At 43.1% G+C, this 14,852-nt stretch overlaps 1 protein-coding gene across 2 annotated transcripts; it reads left to right on the plus strand.

Moving 5' to 3' along the window:
- Window positions 1-1,098: 1,098 nt before the first annotated feature.
- Window positions 1,099-14,233, plus strand: LOC306797106 (uncharacterized protein). Of its 2 annotated transcripts, XM_079296287.1 has the most exons (4): window positions 1,099-1,148; window positions 8,289-8,464; window positions 9,945-10,234; window positions 11,087-14,233. In XM_079296287.1, the coding sequence occupies exons 3-4, from the start codon at window positions 9,949-9,951 to the stop codon at window positions 13,030-13,032; spliced, it is 2,232 nt and encodes a 743-aa protein (XP_079152413.1). In that variant the 5' UTR covers window positions 1,099-1,148; window positions 8,289-8,464; window positions 9,945-9,948; the 3' UTR covers window positions 13,033-14,233. The 2 variants fall into 2 exon arrangements, with proteins under 2 accessions (XP_079152413.1, XP_079152414.1); XM_079296288.1 differs by lacking the exon at window positions 8,289-8,464 and having other exon boundaries at window positions 1,124-1,148.
- Window positions 14,234-14,852: the final 619 nt, after the last annotated feature.

Genomic DNA, 14,852 nt, shown 5'->3' on the forward strand with positions numbered 1-14,852 from the left:
CAGAGATGAAAGAAGGCTGATTGAGGAACAGGAAAGGGAGTAACACGAGTCATTGCCAGGGCAACTTGGCCTGGAGATCTAAGTCGCAGGTCAACAACTACATGAACAGGAAGTCTGCATGCAGACAGGTATGAGGTCAGTGTTTCCACTCAGCTGACTGCTTGTTGTTCTGTTGGGAAGACAGTTCGCTGCTCTGGACTTTGTAAAGTGAAAAGGCATCGCAAGAGAGAGAACATGTTAAAGAACTGAAACGGCGACACAAACAAAAACAAAGAATATTTCCTCAAATGTGAACCAGCTGTTCAGAGCGTGGACGTCCTCCCCTCTGCCTCTGCCTGTTGCTTCCATACTGTCAGGACTTTGGATACAAGTTGAATGATTTGCATCTGGGATACGCTACATATATGTGCAAACCAAATCCTCGAAGAATTGTGTCGATTTCCATGACATTGTTTACAGATATTCAAAACAAAGGTCCATCCTAAAGACTTTGGTGATCCCCTGAATGTTGCTCTTGCGCCGCCAACAACTCAAATGTTTCAGTTGTCAGGTCACCAAGTTCACCAAAATACCTGACATTCCCATTAGCCTCAGCTGTAGCCTGTTAGCCTGTTAGCATGCTATCACGCGACGACGGTGAACTTTATACCTGCATGTATGTCAGCACTCTGACTTTACCCGTTGACGTCGTAGAGCAGCTGTCAACCCTTTGTTTTTGATCACACTAGCAGAGGGACTTGTCTCATTCTTACCTTTTTTAGCTCTCAAATAACGGGAGAGAGATCGAGAGAACGGTAATTCTCTAATAAAGAATGTATGCGAGAAAAAACAAGACACAGTCCAAGTCCACGGTCCAAGTCTAACGAGAATCTTCCTCTTTGTGAGATACAGTCGTGCAGCTGATTGGGCCTCGGTCGAATGCTGCAAACACGCAGTTCCAGTGGTTTCTCTCTCACACAAATCCTCTTTTCTTTCTGTTTTCCTCCCTCCTTCTCATGCACAGATCCAGAGCTTCTCCTCTCTCAGCCCGTGCAGCTCCACCCACCTGCAGATAAAAGCCAAGCCCCTCACCAGAGCTGCTGTTCAGCGTCTGTCCCAAACGCCTCAAAGCTTTCCGAGACTTCCAGCCTGCAGCAGCACACACAAAGGTGAGTGATGCGTCACCTCTGGCACGGCAGGGTTTGATAATGCTTTGGTTGGCAGGTTAGGTTTTTTGGTGCAGCAGTAACATCCAGTGAGCACTCGTTAGCTCGTGGTTTGATTTTGAACGTGTTTTTCTTTCATGGTTATCCGATTGCAATGACTCGACTGGACCATTCACCCGATTTCTCCTTGGAAAAAAACTGTAAAATCATGTCTGGTTTGAACTCTTGGAACGACACACAAATAACTTTTGGGGCTTGCGTGAGGGGAAAAAAAAATGATAAAGATAAAAAGGCAAAGCAAAAATACATTTCATAAGACATCCTGCTTTACAAAGCTCACTGCTATGAAGCCTCTGCTGACAGAAGTCTCTGCTGATAACGTCTGAGTTTCCCGAAATGCAAAGAAACATCCAAAAGATACACCTGGGAAGAATAACTCCGGCTTAAGCTTGCTCAAATAAATGCACGCTGCAGCATCTTGACAGGATTTAGCACCAGTTAATGGAATGTCTTGACATTTTGGAGATTTCAGTTGTACGTCTTTCAACACAGAGGGGGAAGAGTTGGCCCTTTTGTATGCAATGTTTGAGGGCGAAAAGGATTCAGTGTTACGGTTGTTGTAGGTTTAGCTATCCCACATAAATAAAAGAAAACAGGATTAAAGGCAAAGCTTTTTGGCAGCATAATGAGAGAAATGAGTCAGAGAGGGAACGTTTGGGGTTCAGGAAATCGTTCTTGTTTTTTGGTCTTTGGTGTCCCCTGCTGAAAATAGATTGAATAGAATTGCTTTGATAACCTGCTAGTTCAAAATGACAAACTTCTGCCCATTCCAACTGGCCAGAAGCTCCAGTGCAGCCAGACGTTATGCCTCGATATCCTCTCCATAACTTGATTACGGAACATCTGAGTGTGCACCTGCCAGCAAACAGTTGGGAATCCCTGCTTCACACCTGATGTGGATTTATCACAATGTTGAACATGTCCACGGTGAGGCTGATGTGTCTGTTTTCTGCTGCAGGCGGGCGGAAATGCGTTCTAATCACTGCTGTAACTTGCATGCAAACGTAGCTCGCGAGAGCATCTGTCTTGGTGCCGGGTAGAAGAAGTGGAAATGTGCCTCTCTAATGAGCTTCACAGGCCTGTCTGATGAGCTGAGGTGATAAGTGTCTCAATAAAAGTTTTTACCACAAAGGTCGGTTTTTATGGAACTGAGAGGAACTTTCAGCTCCTCATTGCCATTTAAGGTTGTCATGTTTTTCCTCTCTTCGGGAGAAAACTCTGAACTCGGGGAAAATGTGGGTAAGCTGACATAGTTGAGGTTGAACAAGTTGCGCAATTAAGTCGCTGATTACCGTAAGCGTAATCCTCGGTGCTCAGAAAGGACTGTTGGCGTCAGCAGAATGTGGTAGCAGGCAGCACCGTGGAGGCACACGGAACACCGATCTGCAGATGTGAGGAGGTCACAAACGCTCTCGTCGAGAAAATCGAGAGCGTTGCAATTTAGGGCAGCACATTTAGTTTCGCTCTGACTGTTCTGGAAGAGGGTATGGGTAGTTTATGTGCATTGATATCATGTCCAAACCAACCGAGATGCATTTCTTTTGTTTTTCTGCACGCTTTTTCCCTCCATATTAGAAAGGGGAGAACAAGCTCAAATCACCAAATTAGCAGGCTGAAGTGACCCGAAGAGGTTTGCGTCAGGAAGGAGTCTTCCAAGCAGGTCCAAAGAGAACTTCATGAACATGTGAGCTTTAGAGGTGCTGGTAGGGGGATCCTGTGACCTTTAGACAGAGCCAGGCGAGCTGTTTCCCCTTGTTTCCAGTATTCATGCTAAGCTAAGCTAACTGTCTTCTGCTGCTTCTTCATATTTAGTGTGTGATATGAGAGCAGGAAGAAACGGCCAGGTTTGTTATCTGTGCAGGGAGTGAATCAGATGCCTCTGTCAGCAGTTTGTGACTTTCTGTGTTCACGGCTCCCTCACAGTCTCTTGATCCCTCAGCTGCATGTGTCCAAACATTCTCCTGCTACCGTGCAGAGCACTGCAGCCGTAGAAACGTCTCAAAATACGACGTAGAAATCCCTCTTCAACTGCAATGTGCATTGATAATCATACACATGTCTACACAAGCGGGGTGTCTCTCACATTGTAGTGATCCGTGTGGTATGGTCCACTCTGGAATTAAAGCTTTACATTTTTGCAGATTTACTCCACTGCAAAAACATCTGGACAGTAGGAAAAGGGAGGATCATATTTTTTTCTCTGAGTGGCGTATTTTACGGTGCGACTGTATAACACATCAAGCTTCCCGGGACTCTCGTCATATTCCATTCCCGCCACCGGTCAAACGATGCTTGCATGTTGTAGCAAGAATTCAATAATCCCGGTGTCATTTTATGATCTCAATAAATTAATATATGTGTCGGAATGCCGGCAGCCAAAAAGCCCAATGAGTGATCACTTGAAGTCTGCATTACCGAGAGTTAGAGTTGGAAAATGCTCCATCATCAAAGTGAAACGGTCAGCAATCAACCCTCTTTCAGAGCAACATACAATCACCACCAAGTAGTTCTTTAGCAAAAATCTGATGTGATTATCAGATTTATAACACGGCTGCATCAATGTGTAAGCAGCATTTTACTGTTGCAGCTGGTCGAGTTAAAGCTGGTTTAAACTACTTTCAATACAATTAGCTGTGGACCAGTGGTTGCCAGCCTAAAGGCCAAGGCCCCTCCAAAGGGTCACCATTCATCCGAGCGGTCGTGAGATAATTACCGCGACGTGAAAGAAGTAAAAACAATGAGCTACGACACAAATTTCTATTTTATTATTTGGCCTTTTCTCGAATATTAGCTTCTTTTTTTCATGTAAGATCTTAATATGAAATGTAACTAGTAAGCAGTAAATCTGCCATCGAGTAAAAGTACAATACTTCACACCTAAATATAGAAAAAGTATGAAATAAAATATAATGGAAAAAGTGAAGTACAAGTACAAATTAGTATTCATGTACAGTGAGTGAATCTACGTGGTTTCTTTGCGTTGAGAGAAACAGAAGACTCCATGTGGCCTCTTGCACAGTATGGGCTGTTCTTTTTTACGATTTCCACAGTATATAAAATATATTTATGCAGCTGCAAACTGCAGAATTCCCCACTGGAGTCTGTGGTCTAAGCATCGTACAAGTGATCAGATCTGATTATTGGCCAAACGTTGTTATTGCCTATGAAAATAATCATTCACTCGTGGAGTGTCCCTCTGAGAGCCAGTGCAAATATGAGCGAGAGCAAGAAAGAAATGTGACACAACCGCATGAAGTTCAGGCGAAAACTCGGATGGAGTTTGGAAAAGTCTGAAACGCATCGCAAGTGTTTCCTTCCTGCCGTGAAAGATAGTGGAACAAAGTGGAGTAAATCGAAAATTCCGTGTTTCCCATCGATTTCTTCTCTCTAAACGTATAAACAACTTCTGTGAAAGTATGTAAAAACCTGAAATGATTCTTAGTTCTGAAGTGCTGTTAAATGCCGTCCACCGACACGAGATACTCTGTTTTGACAGAACTCAAAGCGAAAAGGAAAATCATTCTCTTTCCGCTCCAATTTTTGCCTGCAATGAAAATTGTGGCCAGACATCGGGTGACTTGTGGTTCCCGGAGCTGTAGGAGAGGGGAAATCTGTCAACGAGATGGGTGGAGAGGTTGGACAGAGGGAGGGAGGTGTCGGCGCAATTATGTGCGTGTACGTATATACGTGTACGTCAAAGGTCAGAGGCGCACTAAGCACACACTGCGGTTGCCAATTTGAAACTCATCCTCATGCTACTTCCCCTCGCGGCCATTTGGAACATCAGTTTGAAATGTGCTGCCACCTTTAAACAAGGCTTCTCAATCCAGCTTAAAGGTCAGCTGACCTCTCGTCTGCCTTGTTTGAGGACGGAATAGCGACTCCGGGCCTTCGCCCTGCAAAAAAGGTCGAGGAGGTGTGAAGGAATGCTGTAAAAGAGGTTGGAGAGGAACTGGAGGAGACGTAGAAAACTCTCCTCTTCCTGTCATGACAATGCTACTTGATGATTGAGGCGGGATAAGTCACCTGAATATTCCCACAATCTGATTTGTGTTTTGTGAGGATAACGCAGTGAGAGACTGTTGTCGATGGGAAATGAACGGCGCGACACACTAAAAACCAACGTCCAGTATTTATGACACACAAAATAAAAGCAACCTGATTGTGCAAAAGTGGTAAAGTCAGGCAGCAAACACAGTCTTCTGCAGGATAATTTGGTCTTTTTTTTTTATGCCACTGGAAGCATATGTTTTCCTCCCAGTCTGTGGGAAACACCAGTAAACAAGACAGACTGATACCAGCGTCAATGGCTTGAAAATCTAGTTGTGGAGTTTGGCGCCCTCTATTGAACTTGGCTGAGTTTGCAGTGAGGTCGATCATTTGTCCGACGTGTGCTGTCAGAATGCAATCATTTATAAAAATGATTTATTTACATCTACCGTAGAAGGATGTATATCTATGTTTTTGTTACACGCAGGGCTGTATATAATCGTCACCCTAAAAATAGTTCCCTCTGACCCCAAAGATGTTTCATTTGTTTTTATCCAATCCGCAGGAAAGCAGCAAATGTTTTCATTTTGAAAATAAATTGTTGGCATTTTAGAAAAATGTGTCAAAATTTCCATCTATTTTTCTGTTGGAGGTGAATCACAGCGGAGGAGGAGTGTTTGTCTTATAAAGGTTAGATAACAACAACTCACACGCACACACACACACACACACACACACACACACACACACACACACACAGGTACATTCCCCAGATGTTGTCTTGGCGCTTTTGCTGCTTCTGTCAGCTGATCGTTGCATTCCTTTGTGTGTGTGTGTGTGTGTGTGTGTGTGTGTGTGTGTGTGTGTGTGTGTGTGTGTCTAAACGCTTTCACACTGCACTGACAGAATAGTTGCATGCATTTAGCATTATTTCAAAAGTAGTGTTGCGGGGCTAAATATTAAAAAAGCCACCGTTTAATTATGAGCCCTAAATAATTAGGTGTCTTCATTTTGGGCTTGATGAGCGTTTGTATTCCGCTGCCCGCTCTTATTAGAAAAGAAAGGTTTTAAAACACAACAGCCAGGCCTGACCACAAGCAATTAAGGCTGGCCCCCGTATCTGTAAGCAATGACACGCCTCTGTTCCTCTTCCTTTGTTTAGCGAGCGCTGGAGTCCCCCCATCTGGAATTGGTCAGCAGAGGAACACAGAGGAGAAATGGAAATTTGTGGTTGTAAGCGTTGGCAAAAGAGGTTCAGAGGAACCGGCATCCATCATGGGATTGTCATCAAGCGAGGGGCCGAGGAGGTGTCTGAGGAGTTCATGCACAAGATCATAGACGTCAAGGAATAATCAGGAACGTTGTAAATGAATCGTGTTTGGTTTGAACGATTGTTCTTTCAGTGACATGTTGCAACAACAACAGTGCAAAGGACTGCAGGACATAGTGAACAGCAATGCATTTTTTTGTATGGATTTAACAAACAAGATTTAAAAATGAAATTCGTGAGCTTCAGAGGTGCCCTTTGGACGGAGCCAGGCTAGCTGTTTCCCCCTGTTTCCAGTCCTTGTGCTAAGCTAAGCTAAGTGGTAGCTAAGGACTTGTAAGAAGTTTGGGTTCTATTTCTAGAAAAACTTACCAGTACTTTAATTTCCATGGTACACTTAGACCTTATTAGACCTTATCGCATGGTCGCATATGTCCGAATGATAAGGTTGGAAAAACTAGACCCATTGCGGTTTGGATTTTGAAGTGAATGCAAAAAGGTTAGCGGGTTGAACCAGAACCTCACCAAACACAAACATCAAAATGTTGAAGGGCCTAAATAAGACCGAGTAAAGCCTCTCGTACACTTTGAACTTGTTGGAGAACAGCTAACACGTCTTTCAACCCTCGTTTCATCCGTCTGTAACAAAAGCGCCCCAGCCCCAAAATCCCTGCTTAAATTTGCTGAAGACAACCGGCTCTTCACTTGGTCAAATGCCTGTTGACAAATTGGAAACCAAACATTTTTAACACCAGTCTTCAACAACTCCGTCAGCGGGGCCACAACAGAAGCACAATTGGCACGAACGGCACGTTTGTGTGTTTGATACCTCAGTCAAACAGATGTTTCATTGGCAGCAGGATGTCGGCAATAACAACACATGTTTAGACCGTTTGGGTGATTGCTGTGACTGAATACAGTTGAGTGCTTCTCAACTCTATCATAGCTGCACCACATTACGCTCATTGAAATGTGATGTTTGAGAACAACCGCAGTGTTTCTGCAGTAAGTATCCAGAACAATGTTTAAATAGTGGACACAGAACACAAATTATAGACATGAAACAAGTTCAAATGTTTGGTTTTTTATTGCTTTCAGTCGAACGTAACTGCAAATAACTAAAATACAATGACTATATAAGTCTAAGACTATATAAGATTCACAATATAAAGTTTTTAGGAGATCAATACTGCTTTTACATCTGAAAAAGATGTTGGAGTGGCTCAAGCGTTGAGGAGACATACCAAGAGATGTTATTTCGTCTGGGTGCATGTGGCCTTGAAACACTTAAATCACCTCGTGAGTTGACAAGCTCTGCCTGTTACTTTTTATTGGTCCATTTTCTCGACAGAACATTGAAAAGCACACATTTAGTCCTTTTTGCTCAGGATGCCCACATCTTTGGGCCTTCTTACAGCGACAGCATCAGTCCCAAAAATGAACTGGTCTTTCCAGATTTGATTGATTCTCACCGGTGGACTTGTCTGCAGGATCTGTCCATGGTGCTGGATCTATTGAGCTCTTTTATATCTGTATACATTTTATATTTGTAGCTACCTCTCTAACAAAGCCCAGTATACAAGCAGAGGATGTTTTATCGTGATACCTAGCTCCGAGGCGGTTTTATAATTGTACAGTTCTGTTACATTGCTTTGTGATACCTCTGTCCCTACATTCCTCAAGGAATGAGGTGTGTCTCAGCGTGACTGTATCAAGGCCAAAATATGTCGACCAGGTGGAGATGGCAGCTGAGTGTTACAAACCTCAGGCCTCTGCGAAAGGTCACCGCCTGACATTCATCGAACCTGACATTCGTATTTTCACAGCAGGACTGCGGCTAACACCTGGCTGGATCCCGTGCGTGGCCGCCGTCCCACTCATGCCTTGGAGAAGACCCAGAAAAGCGACCTGAAGTGAGGGGAAGTAGAGGAGAGAGCAGACGAAGGAGGCGCAGGCCGGAGAGATAGACGGCCTTCAGTTTGAGAGGAGGCAACATCTGAACGTAAGAGAATTTGTCGTTTTTTGCGAGGTGGACCCTGTGGATGTAAACTGACCATAAAAGACAGAAGTTATAACACGTTTGTCGGTGAATCGCATGTCAAACTCTGTTGAGCACATTTCTTTTGATTTGTGTTTTCAAAACGTTGCACAAAAACACCTTAAGCTGCAATAAGTGAAGTGCAATGACTGTTTACAGGCTTAAATTCATTGATTTATGATGATAAAGTAAGAATTAATTACATGTCAAATTGAATGTAAACCAAATATAAAATTCATATTAAACTTTTATAAAGTGATTCTCACAGCCATAGTTAGAATTTATAAATACTGTATAGCATCCATCCAAAGTATTAAAAAAACATACATCCCGACAATATTATCTGAATGTAGTTTAAAGCATTCTTGCTGCCATTTTTTAAGATAGTCACATTATTAAGTTAATAAGTTAAAGTTCAGTTTTTATTTTTGTTGCTTACTCTGACATTCATTTGTGTCCGAGTATCATATCAGAGTACCATAGATTATGACATGTGTGCTAAACATATTGTACAGTAAACATATTCAACCTGACACTACTTCCCTTGCTTTTTTTTTGTATTTTTCCCCACAAACTTTGATCTCTTCGGTACTGTTTCAGGACATAGAAATACCACATTGAAGGAAAACATACATTCACCCATCACTGTATATTTCCCCACTGTGCTCTTGGCAGCACTTAGCCAATCTCTTTAGCAGAGACATGTTTAAAGGATTATGTTCAGAACGCACCACGTCCCCCGAGTTGCCTCTTAATTACGATATCGGTTTTAGCAGCATGGGCTCTGTGTGTAATTCCCCTCAAGGATATGAGACTGAGGCTTTTCCACAGTATGTTTGAATAGATGTGTAAACAGGAGGAAAGAAGGACCAAAGTCAGGCAGTAGAGGGGTTTTGGTTTCACCACTGTGGGTTTCATGAGTTCTTGACTCAGCTGCAAGATCGTAGAGCCCCGCCTGCTGGTCGTGGACAAACATGAGGGCTTAATTGTGGTTAAATGGTGTGTGTACGGTGTATATCCTAGTGCTGTAAGCAGCATATTACAGACTGAAAGACTTCTTCCCAGGCTCTTACTTCTGCTTGGCTGTAAATGACGAGGGAAGGAAGATCAATAACCAGTTAAAGGTGGAGTCAGCGATTCTGGAGGACGATTGGTGATATTTAAACTCAACAGCAAAACAAATACTCCCACCCTAGATTTACCATCCCTCTCGCTCCTACTGCGTTTCTCTTTATACATCCATGGCCTTCCCCCTGTCTTGTTCCACATACAACAGACTTAAAGTCAAGATATCTTAAATCTACCAAAAGGCTGCCAAATCCTCTAAATTTGTTGTGTTTTCATCTGTTATAGTAATGTTTTTCTTTCAAGTAGTTCAGGGTTGCAAAGAGACATCTCTGCATACACTGTGTTACATTTTGACTTGCTTTCTTCTCCACTGCAGAGAAATGGCAGCTGTACCCCTCCACTCTCTCTGTCTACCCCTCACAGTGCTCCAGCTGTGTTTATTACACCTGGCCCATGGCGCGGCGTATTATGGACATAAACAGCCTCCTCAACAGCACCAGCCCTTGCCACAGTACAATGATGGGTATCCTCAGCAGCAGTTTTTGGGGAACGAGATGCCGCACCTGCCTTACGGCAAAGGAGTGCCATTGCTGCCTCAGTATGGAAAAGAGCTCCCTCAGCTGCCTTTGCAAATGGGCAAAGAGAGGCCACTGATTGAAGGCAAAGGTGAGGTCAACTAGTTCGTGAAAACTGCTAGCGGAAATATAGTTTTCACTTAATATTTGCCAGCTAATATATATATATATATATATATATATATATATATATATATATATATATATATACATATATATATATATATATATATATATATATATATATATATATATACATATATATTTTTGCAAACCAATCATTGGTGACCAACATATTCGTCTAAATCTAACGTCAACAGGTGATGTGATGCCATGACTGTTTTTAGAGTTGAGCGTAACGAGTTCAAAGAGTACAATGTTTGGCGATATAACACATGACGTATAATTCAAATGAATTAGTTATTCAATGGAGTCATATCGATATCAACTATTATTCGGCAGCCCAGAGAGGAGAGAGAGGATTCACAATGTACAGTAAATTGGTACGTTATGGACACAAATGGGGAAGGCTCCAGAAGAGTAGAGAATAGGGACCAGGATACGCCAACAAAAAACTGAAAAGATCTTGTGCCAAAGTCTCATCCTGGCATCTCATAGCAGAATGACAGAGGGAAATAATACATTTCCCAGGCCTCAAGCAGAGTATTGTTCGGTACTTTGAATCGATTTAGAAGAACCTCGACCACATCGTCAATGTCATCTGTCGCTGTCTCCATTGTTATTATTACGCCTTGTTTCTGGAACACGGCTGACAATGCTTGACAATAGCTTGGGAATCCTTGAAAACGGCGTTGGTCCCGGCCATGGTGCTGATTAGCTAATTGTTAGTCCCCCTTTGGCACTAGAACTCGGAGAAGTAGGCTGATTCAAAGGTCTGGACCCAGGCAACATATATCTACCAAATGTTCCCTCTTGTTTACAGGACAAACATTCCCCAGAGGGGCGAAAGGTCCACCTCCCCCTATTCCCGCTGGAGAAGGTCTCAGAGAGGGGCCCCAAGGAGTTCAGGGCCCCACTGGACCAACAGGACCGCCAGGGCCACAAGGCCCCCCTGGGCTACCAGGCCAGGGATTACCAGGACAGCCAGGGCTTCCTGGTCCTCAAGGCTACCCAGGTATCGGAAAACCTGGCATGCCAGGATTGCCAGGCAAACCTGGAGGGCACGGATTACCAGGACCAAAAGGGGACCTTGGTCCTTATGGTGGTGAAGGACAAACTGGACTTCCTGGGCCTCCAGGGCTCCCAGGTCCCCCTGGGCTCCCAGGGATTTCAAAACCAGGAGGTCAAGGGCTTCCCGGGCAGCTGGGTCCTCTAGGGGAGCCTGGCACAAAAGGTCCACCTGGGTATCCTGGTCCTTCAGGCCCCAAGGGAGAGAAAGGACATGGTCAACCTGGTTTGCCAGGTTTGAAAGGACCTTACGGACCACCAGGTCCACCTGGAAATGTAGGCATCCCCGGGATTGGCAAACCTGGCTTGAATGGTCTACCTGGACAACCAGGGATACCAGGAAAACTTGGTCCTCCTGGAGAGTCAGGGCTTGCAGGGCCTCTTGGTAATAGAGGTCAACCGGGACCACCAGGCTTACCAGGAATTGGAAAACCAGGAAAAGATGGTTTAAGAGGACAACCAGGGCTCTCTGGGGGGAAAGGAGAATCGGGTCCTGCTGGTTTACCAGGGGGTCCAGGCTTGCCAGGTTATGGTAAACCAGGGTATCCAGGACCTAAGGGTCACAAAGGGCATGCCGGTCTTCCTGGAGCTCCAGGCCTAAAAGGTGATAAAGGTCATGGAGGTCTTCCAGGGGTAATTGGTTCCACTGGTCCTAGTGGTATACCTGGCCCACCAGGACCAATAGGGCTTCCCGGTAGTCTTGGCTTCCCAGGGCAAAAGGGAGAAGATGGTGTTTGGGGAACAAAAGGATATCCTGGAATGAAGGGCGACATAGGGCCCCCAGGTCTTCCAGGACAGCCAGGTTTGTCCGGTGGGAGTGGACAACCAGGAACAAGAGGTTTACAAGGGCCCATTGGCCCTAAAGGAGAACCCAGTCTTAGGGGTTCACCTGGTGCCCCTGGTGCCACAGGATTAACTGGATCAAGAGGAGAAGGGGGGCAACCGGGAGAGAAAGGCTACCAGGGACCAAAAGGTATCCCTGGGCTTACAGGACCAGGGGGACCACTTGGACCTCCTGGGCTGCCAGGGTCAAAAGGTGAAACAGGCCTACCTGGTAAACCTGGCTACCCTGGTGAGGGAAAGCTAGGACCCTCTGGTCATATTGGCCCTCAAGGTAACCCTGGGCCAAGTGGCCCTGCTGGACTTCCAGGGCAACCAGGACAACCTGGACCCCCTGGTCCTCCAGGACTACACGCTGCATCTCCTGATCTCGGACAGATCCTATCAGTGTCTGGCCCATACACCGGCCAAAAACAAGGTTACAAGAAGCCAAAGAACGGAGGTGACATTGGTGGAAATGGCGTGGAGATGCCTGCGTTCACAGCTAAGCTCACAAATCCATTCCCTCTCGTTGGCTCTCCTGTCGTCTTTGACAAACTCCTGCACAATGGCAATCAGGACTACAATCCCCAAAATGGGGTTTTCACCTGCAGTGTACCAGGGGTCTACTACTTTGCCTACCACGTCCACTGCAAAGGGGGTAATGTGTGGGTGGCATTGATGAAGAATAATGAGCCAGTAATGTACACGTATGATGAATACAAAAAGGGCTTGCTGGATCAGGCATCAGGGAGCGCTGTACTCCCGTTACGACAGGGAGACACTGTGCATATACAGCTGCCATCTGACCAGGCTGCAGGACTTTATGCTGGTCAATATGTCCACTCCACATTTTCTGGATACTTACTGTACCCAATGTAACAAATATGTGTAAACAAAGGAGATGCCATTGATGGTGTCTTTTACCATATGTATGGTAAAACAACAGCAGAATAATCATCATTGTTCATATCATAGCAACATATTTCCTTGAATTATTCTTTGCTTTACATTCATCACATCTTACATCAATAGAGTCTCAGAAAGTTATGCAGTTATGAAATAATGTGCAGGTTATGTTCATTGTTTAAATATATCTGGTCATTGGCTATGACATGTAAGAAGTAATGTTTCAGGTGAGGGTTGTGGAGAGCAGAGGTGAAGCAACACTACCAAATATCTCAGTTGTCATAAGTTTAGTAATTTTACATTTTGCATGTATTCTTATATCCATCCACACACAACATATCAGTGCTCATGTCACAGCTGGAATAATTCCTGGAACAATGAGGCTTTATGTTGCAGAATTGTTTTCAAACTTTACTTATTTTTTGCTTTACAGTTATATACTGTATACTGGGCACATAAGAACCTATTGGTTTCATTGTAGAATGCATTTATTCATAACTGTCAGTACATAATGTTGTGTTATGTATTTAGGGTCATCTTACAGTAATTAAGTTATTGTAAGTGTTTTGTCTTATTTTGAAAATTCGTCTTTTTAATACAATAAAATGTTAATTTGAATATTTACATCATCTGACTGGAAAATAAGTATTTGGGTGAGTTTTTAATCCAATTGCATACCATATCTAAGTCCACAACAGAACAGTTTTGTCCACAATTTGCCGGTTAAACTTTAATTTCATTGTTGTTCTTTTGACTATTTGATATCATGATTTGTCTTGTTTTATTTGTAATAGACATGAATTCTTTAAAAGGTTTTTGTCAGTTTGTCAGTATTCTCTGTAATTTATTTGTTTGACTACTGATTATTTGGGATTGTGTTAATTTCTGTGTTGACAGTAAATGATGGAATTCATTCCAAAAAGGCAGAACATACATGTTCTGTGTCAAAACATAACAAAAGTATTGAAAAATGTGCTCATACTCATACCCATTCATACTACCGTGTGTCTTTTTATTTTGTACTTTATTTCTTTAAACTGTGTCATTTTGTCATGTTTTTTCTTTACTTTGGACAATAGTGCACAGCATAACATGGGAAACAGTGCCTAAAATATGTGAATTTTGTTGTTTTGATTGGTTGATTTGATTGGTTTAATAAAAAAATCGAAACATTGGTCTTTCCTTGATTTTCATTAACATCACATTTCAACTATGTGCTGCATGCCACGGACATTATCCTACTACAGTTTAGTGATAAACAAGATAAAAATAAAAATAGCTGAAAAATATTTCTCGGCAATCTTAATTCCACGTCTTTTATTTCTATTCGGTCACAGATGAGTCAGACTTCTTAAAAAGTGCTTTACGTGACAAAATTCAGCTTTAGCATTTCTGCAGACAGTGATGTCATCACAGGCCAAGTCTGTGACCTCATAATGCAGAATGGCCCATTTCAGAATATCTGTCATATAATTGGATTATCATTAAGTATGCATTTATGTGTAAGCATCACTTTAATTTGATGATGGTAAAGATTGGGCTTATATGAACAAATTGATATACTTCCAGGTTGCTTTGACTTTAACAATGAAGCATAATTAATTTGTTAATATAATGTGGTATCAATATTCTGCAATGTAACCAGCAACTACAGCTGTCAAATAAATGTAGTGGATCAGAAAGTACAAAATTTCCATCTGAAATGGAGCAGATTAGTGGTTTTATGTGGCATAAAATACCTCAAAATTGTACTTGCGTACAGTACTTGATTAAATGTACTTTCCAACACTGTC

The sequence above is a fragment of the Melanostigma gelatinosum genome, assembly GCF_949748355.1.
Source record: "Melanostigma gelatinosum genome assembly, chromosome: 24".
NCBI lineage: Eukaryota > Metazoa > Chordata > Actinopteri > Perciformes > Zoarcidae > Melanostigma > Melanostigma gelatinosum.

What these genes read in the sequence shown, in the direction of transcription:
- LOC306797106 (XM_079296287.1), top strand. Translation starts at nt 9,949, where the DNA reads ATGGCAGCTGTACCCCTCCACTCTCTCTGTCTACCCCTCACAGTGCTC. An exon ending in GCCACTGATTGAAGGCAAAG is followed by an intron (nt 10,235 to 11,086) that starts GTGAGGTCAACT and finishes TCTTGTTTACAG; the next exon opens with GACAAACATTCCCCAGAGGG.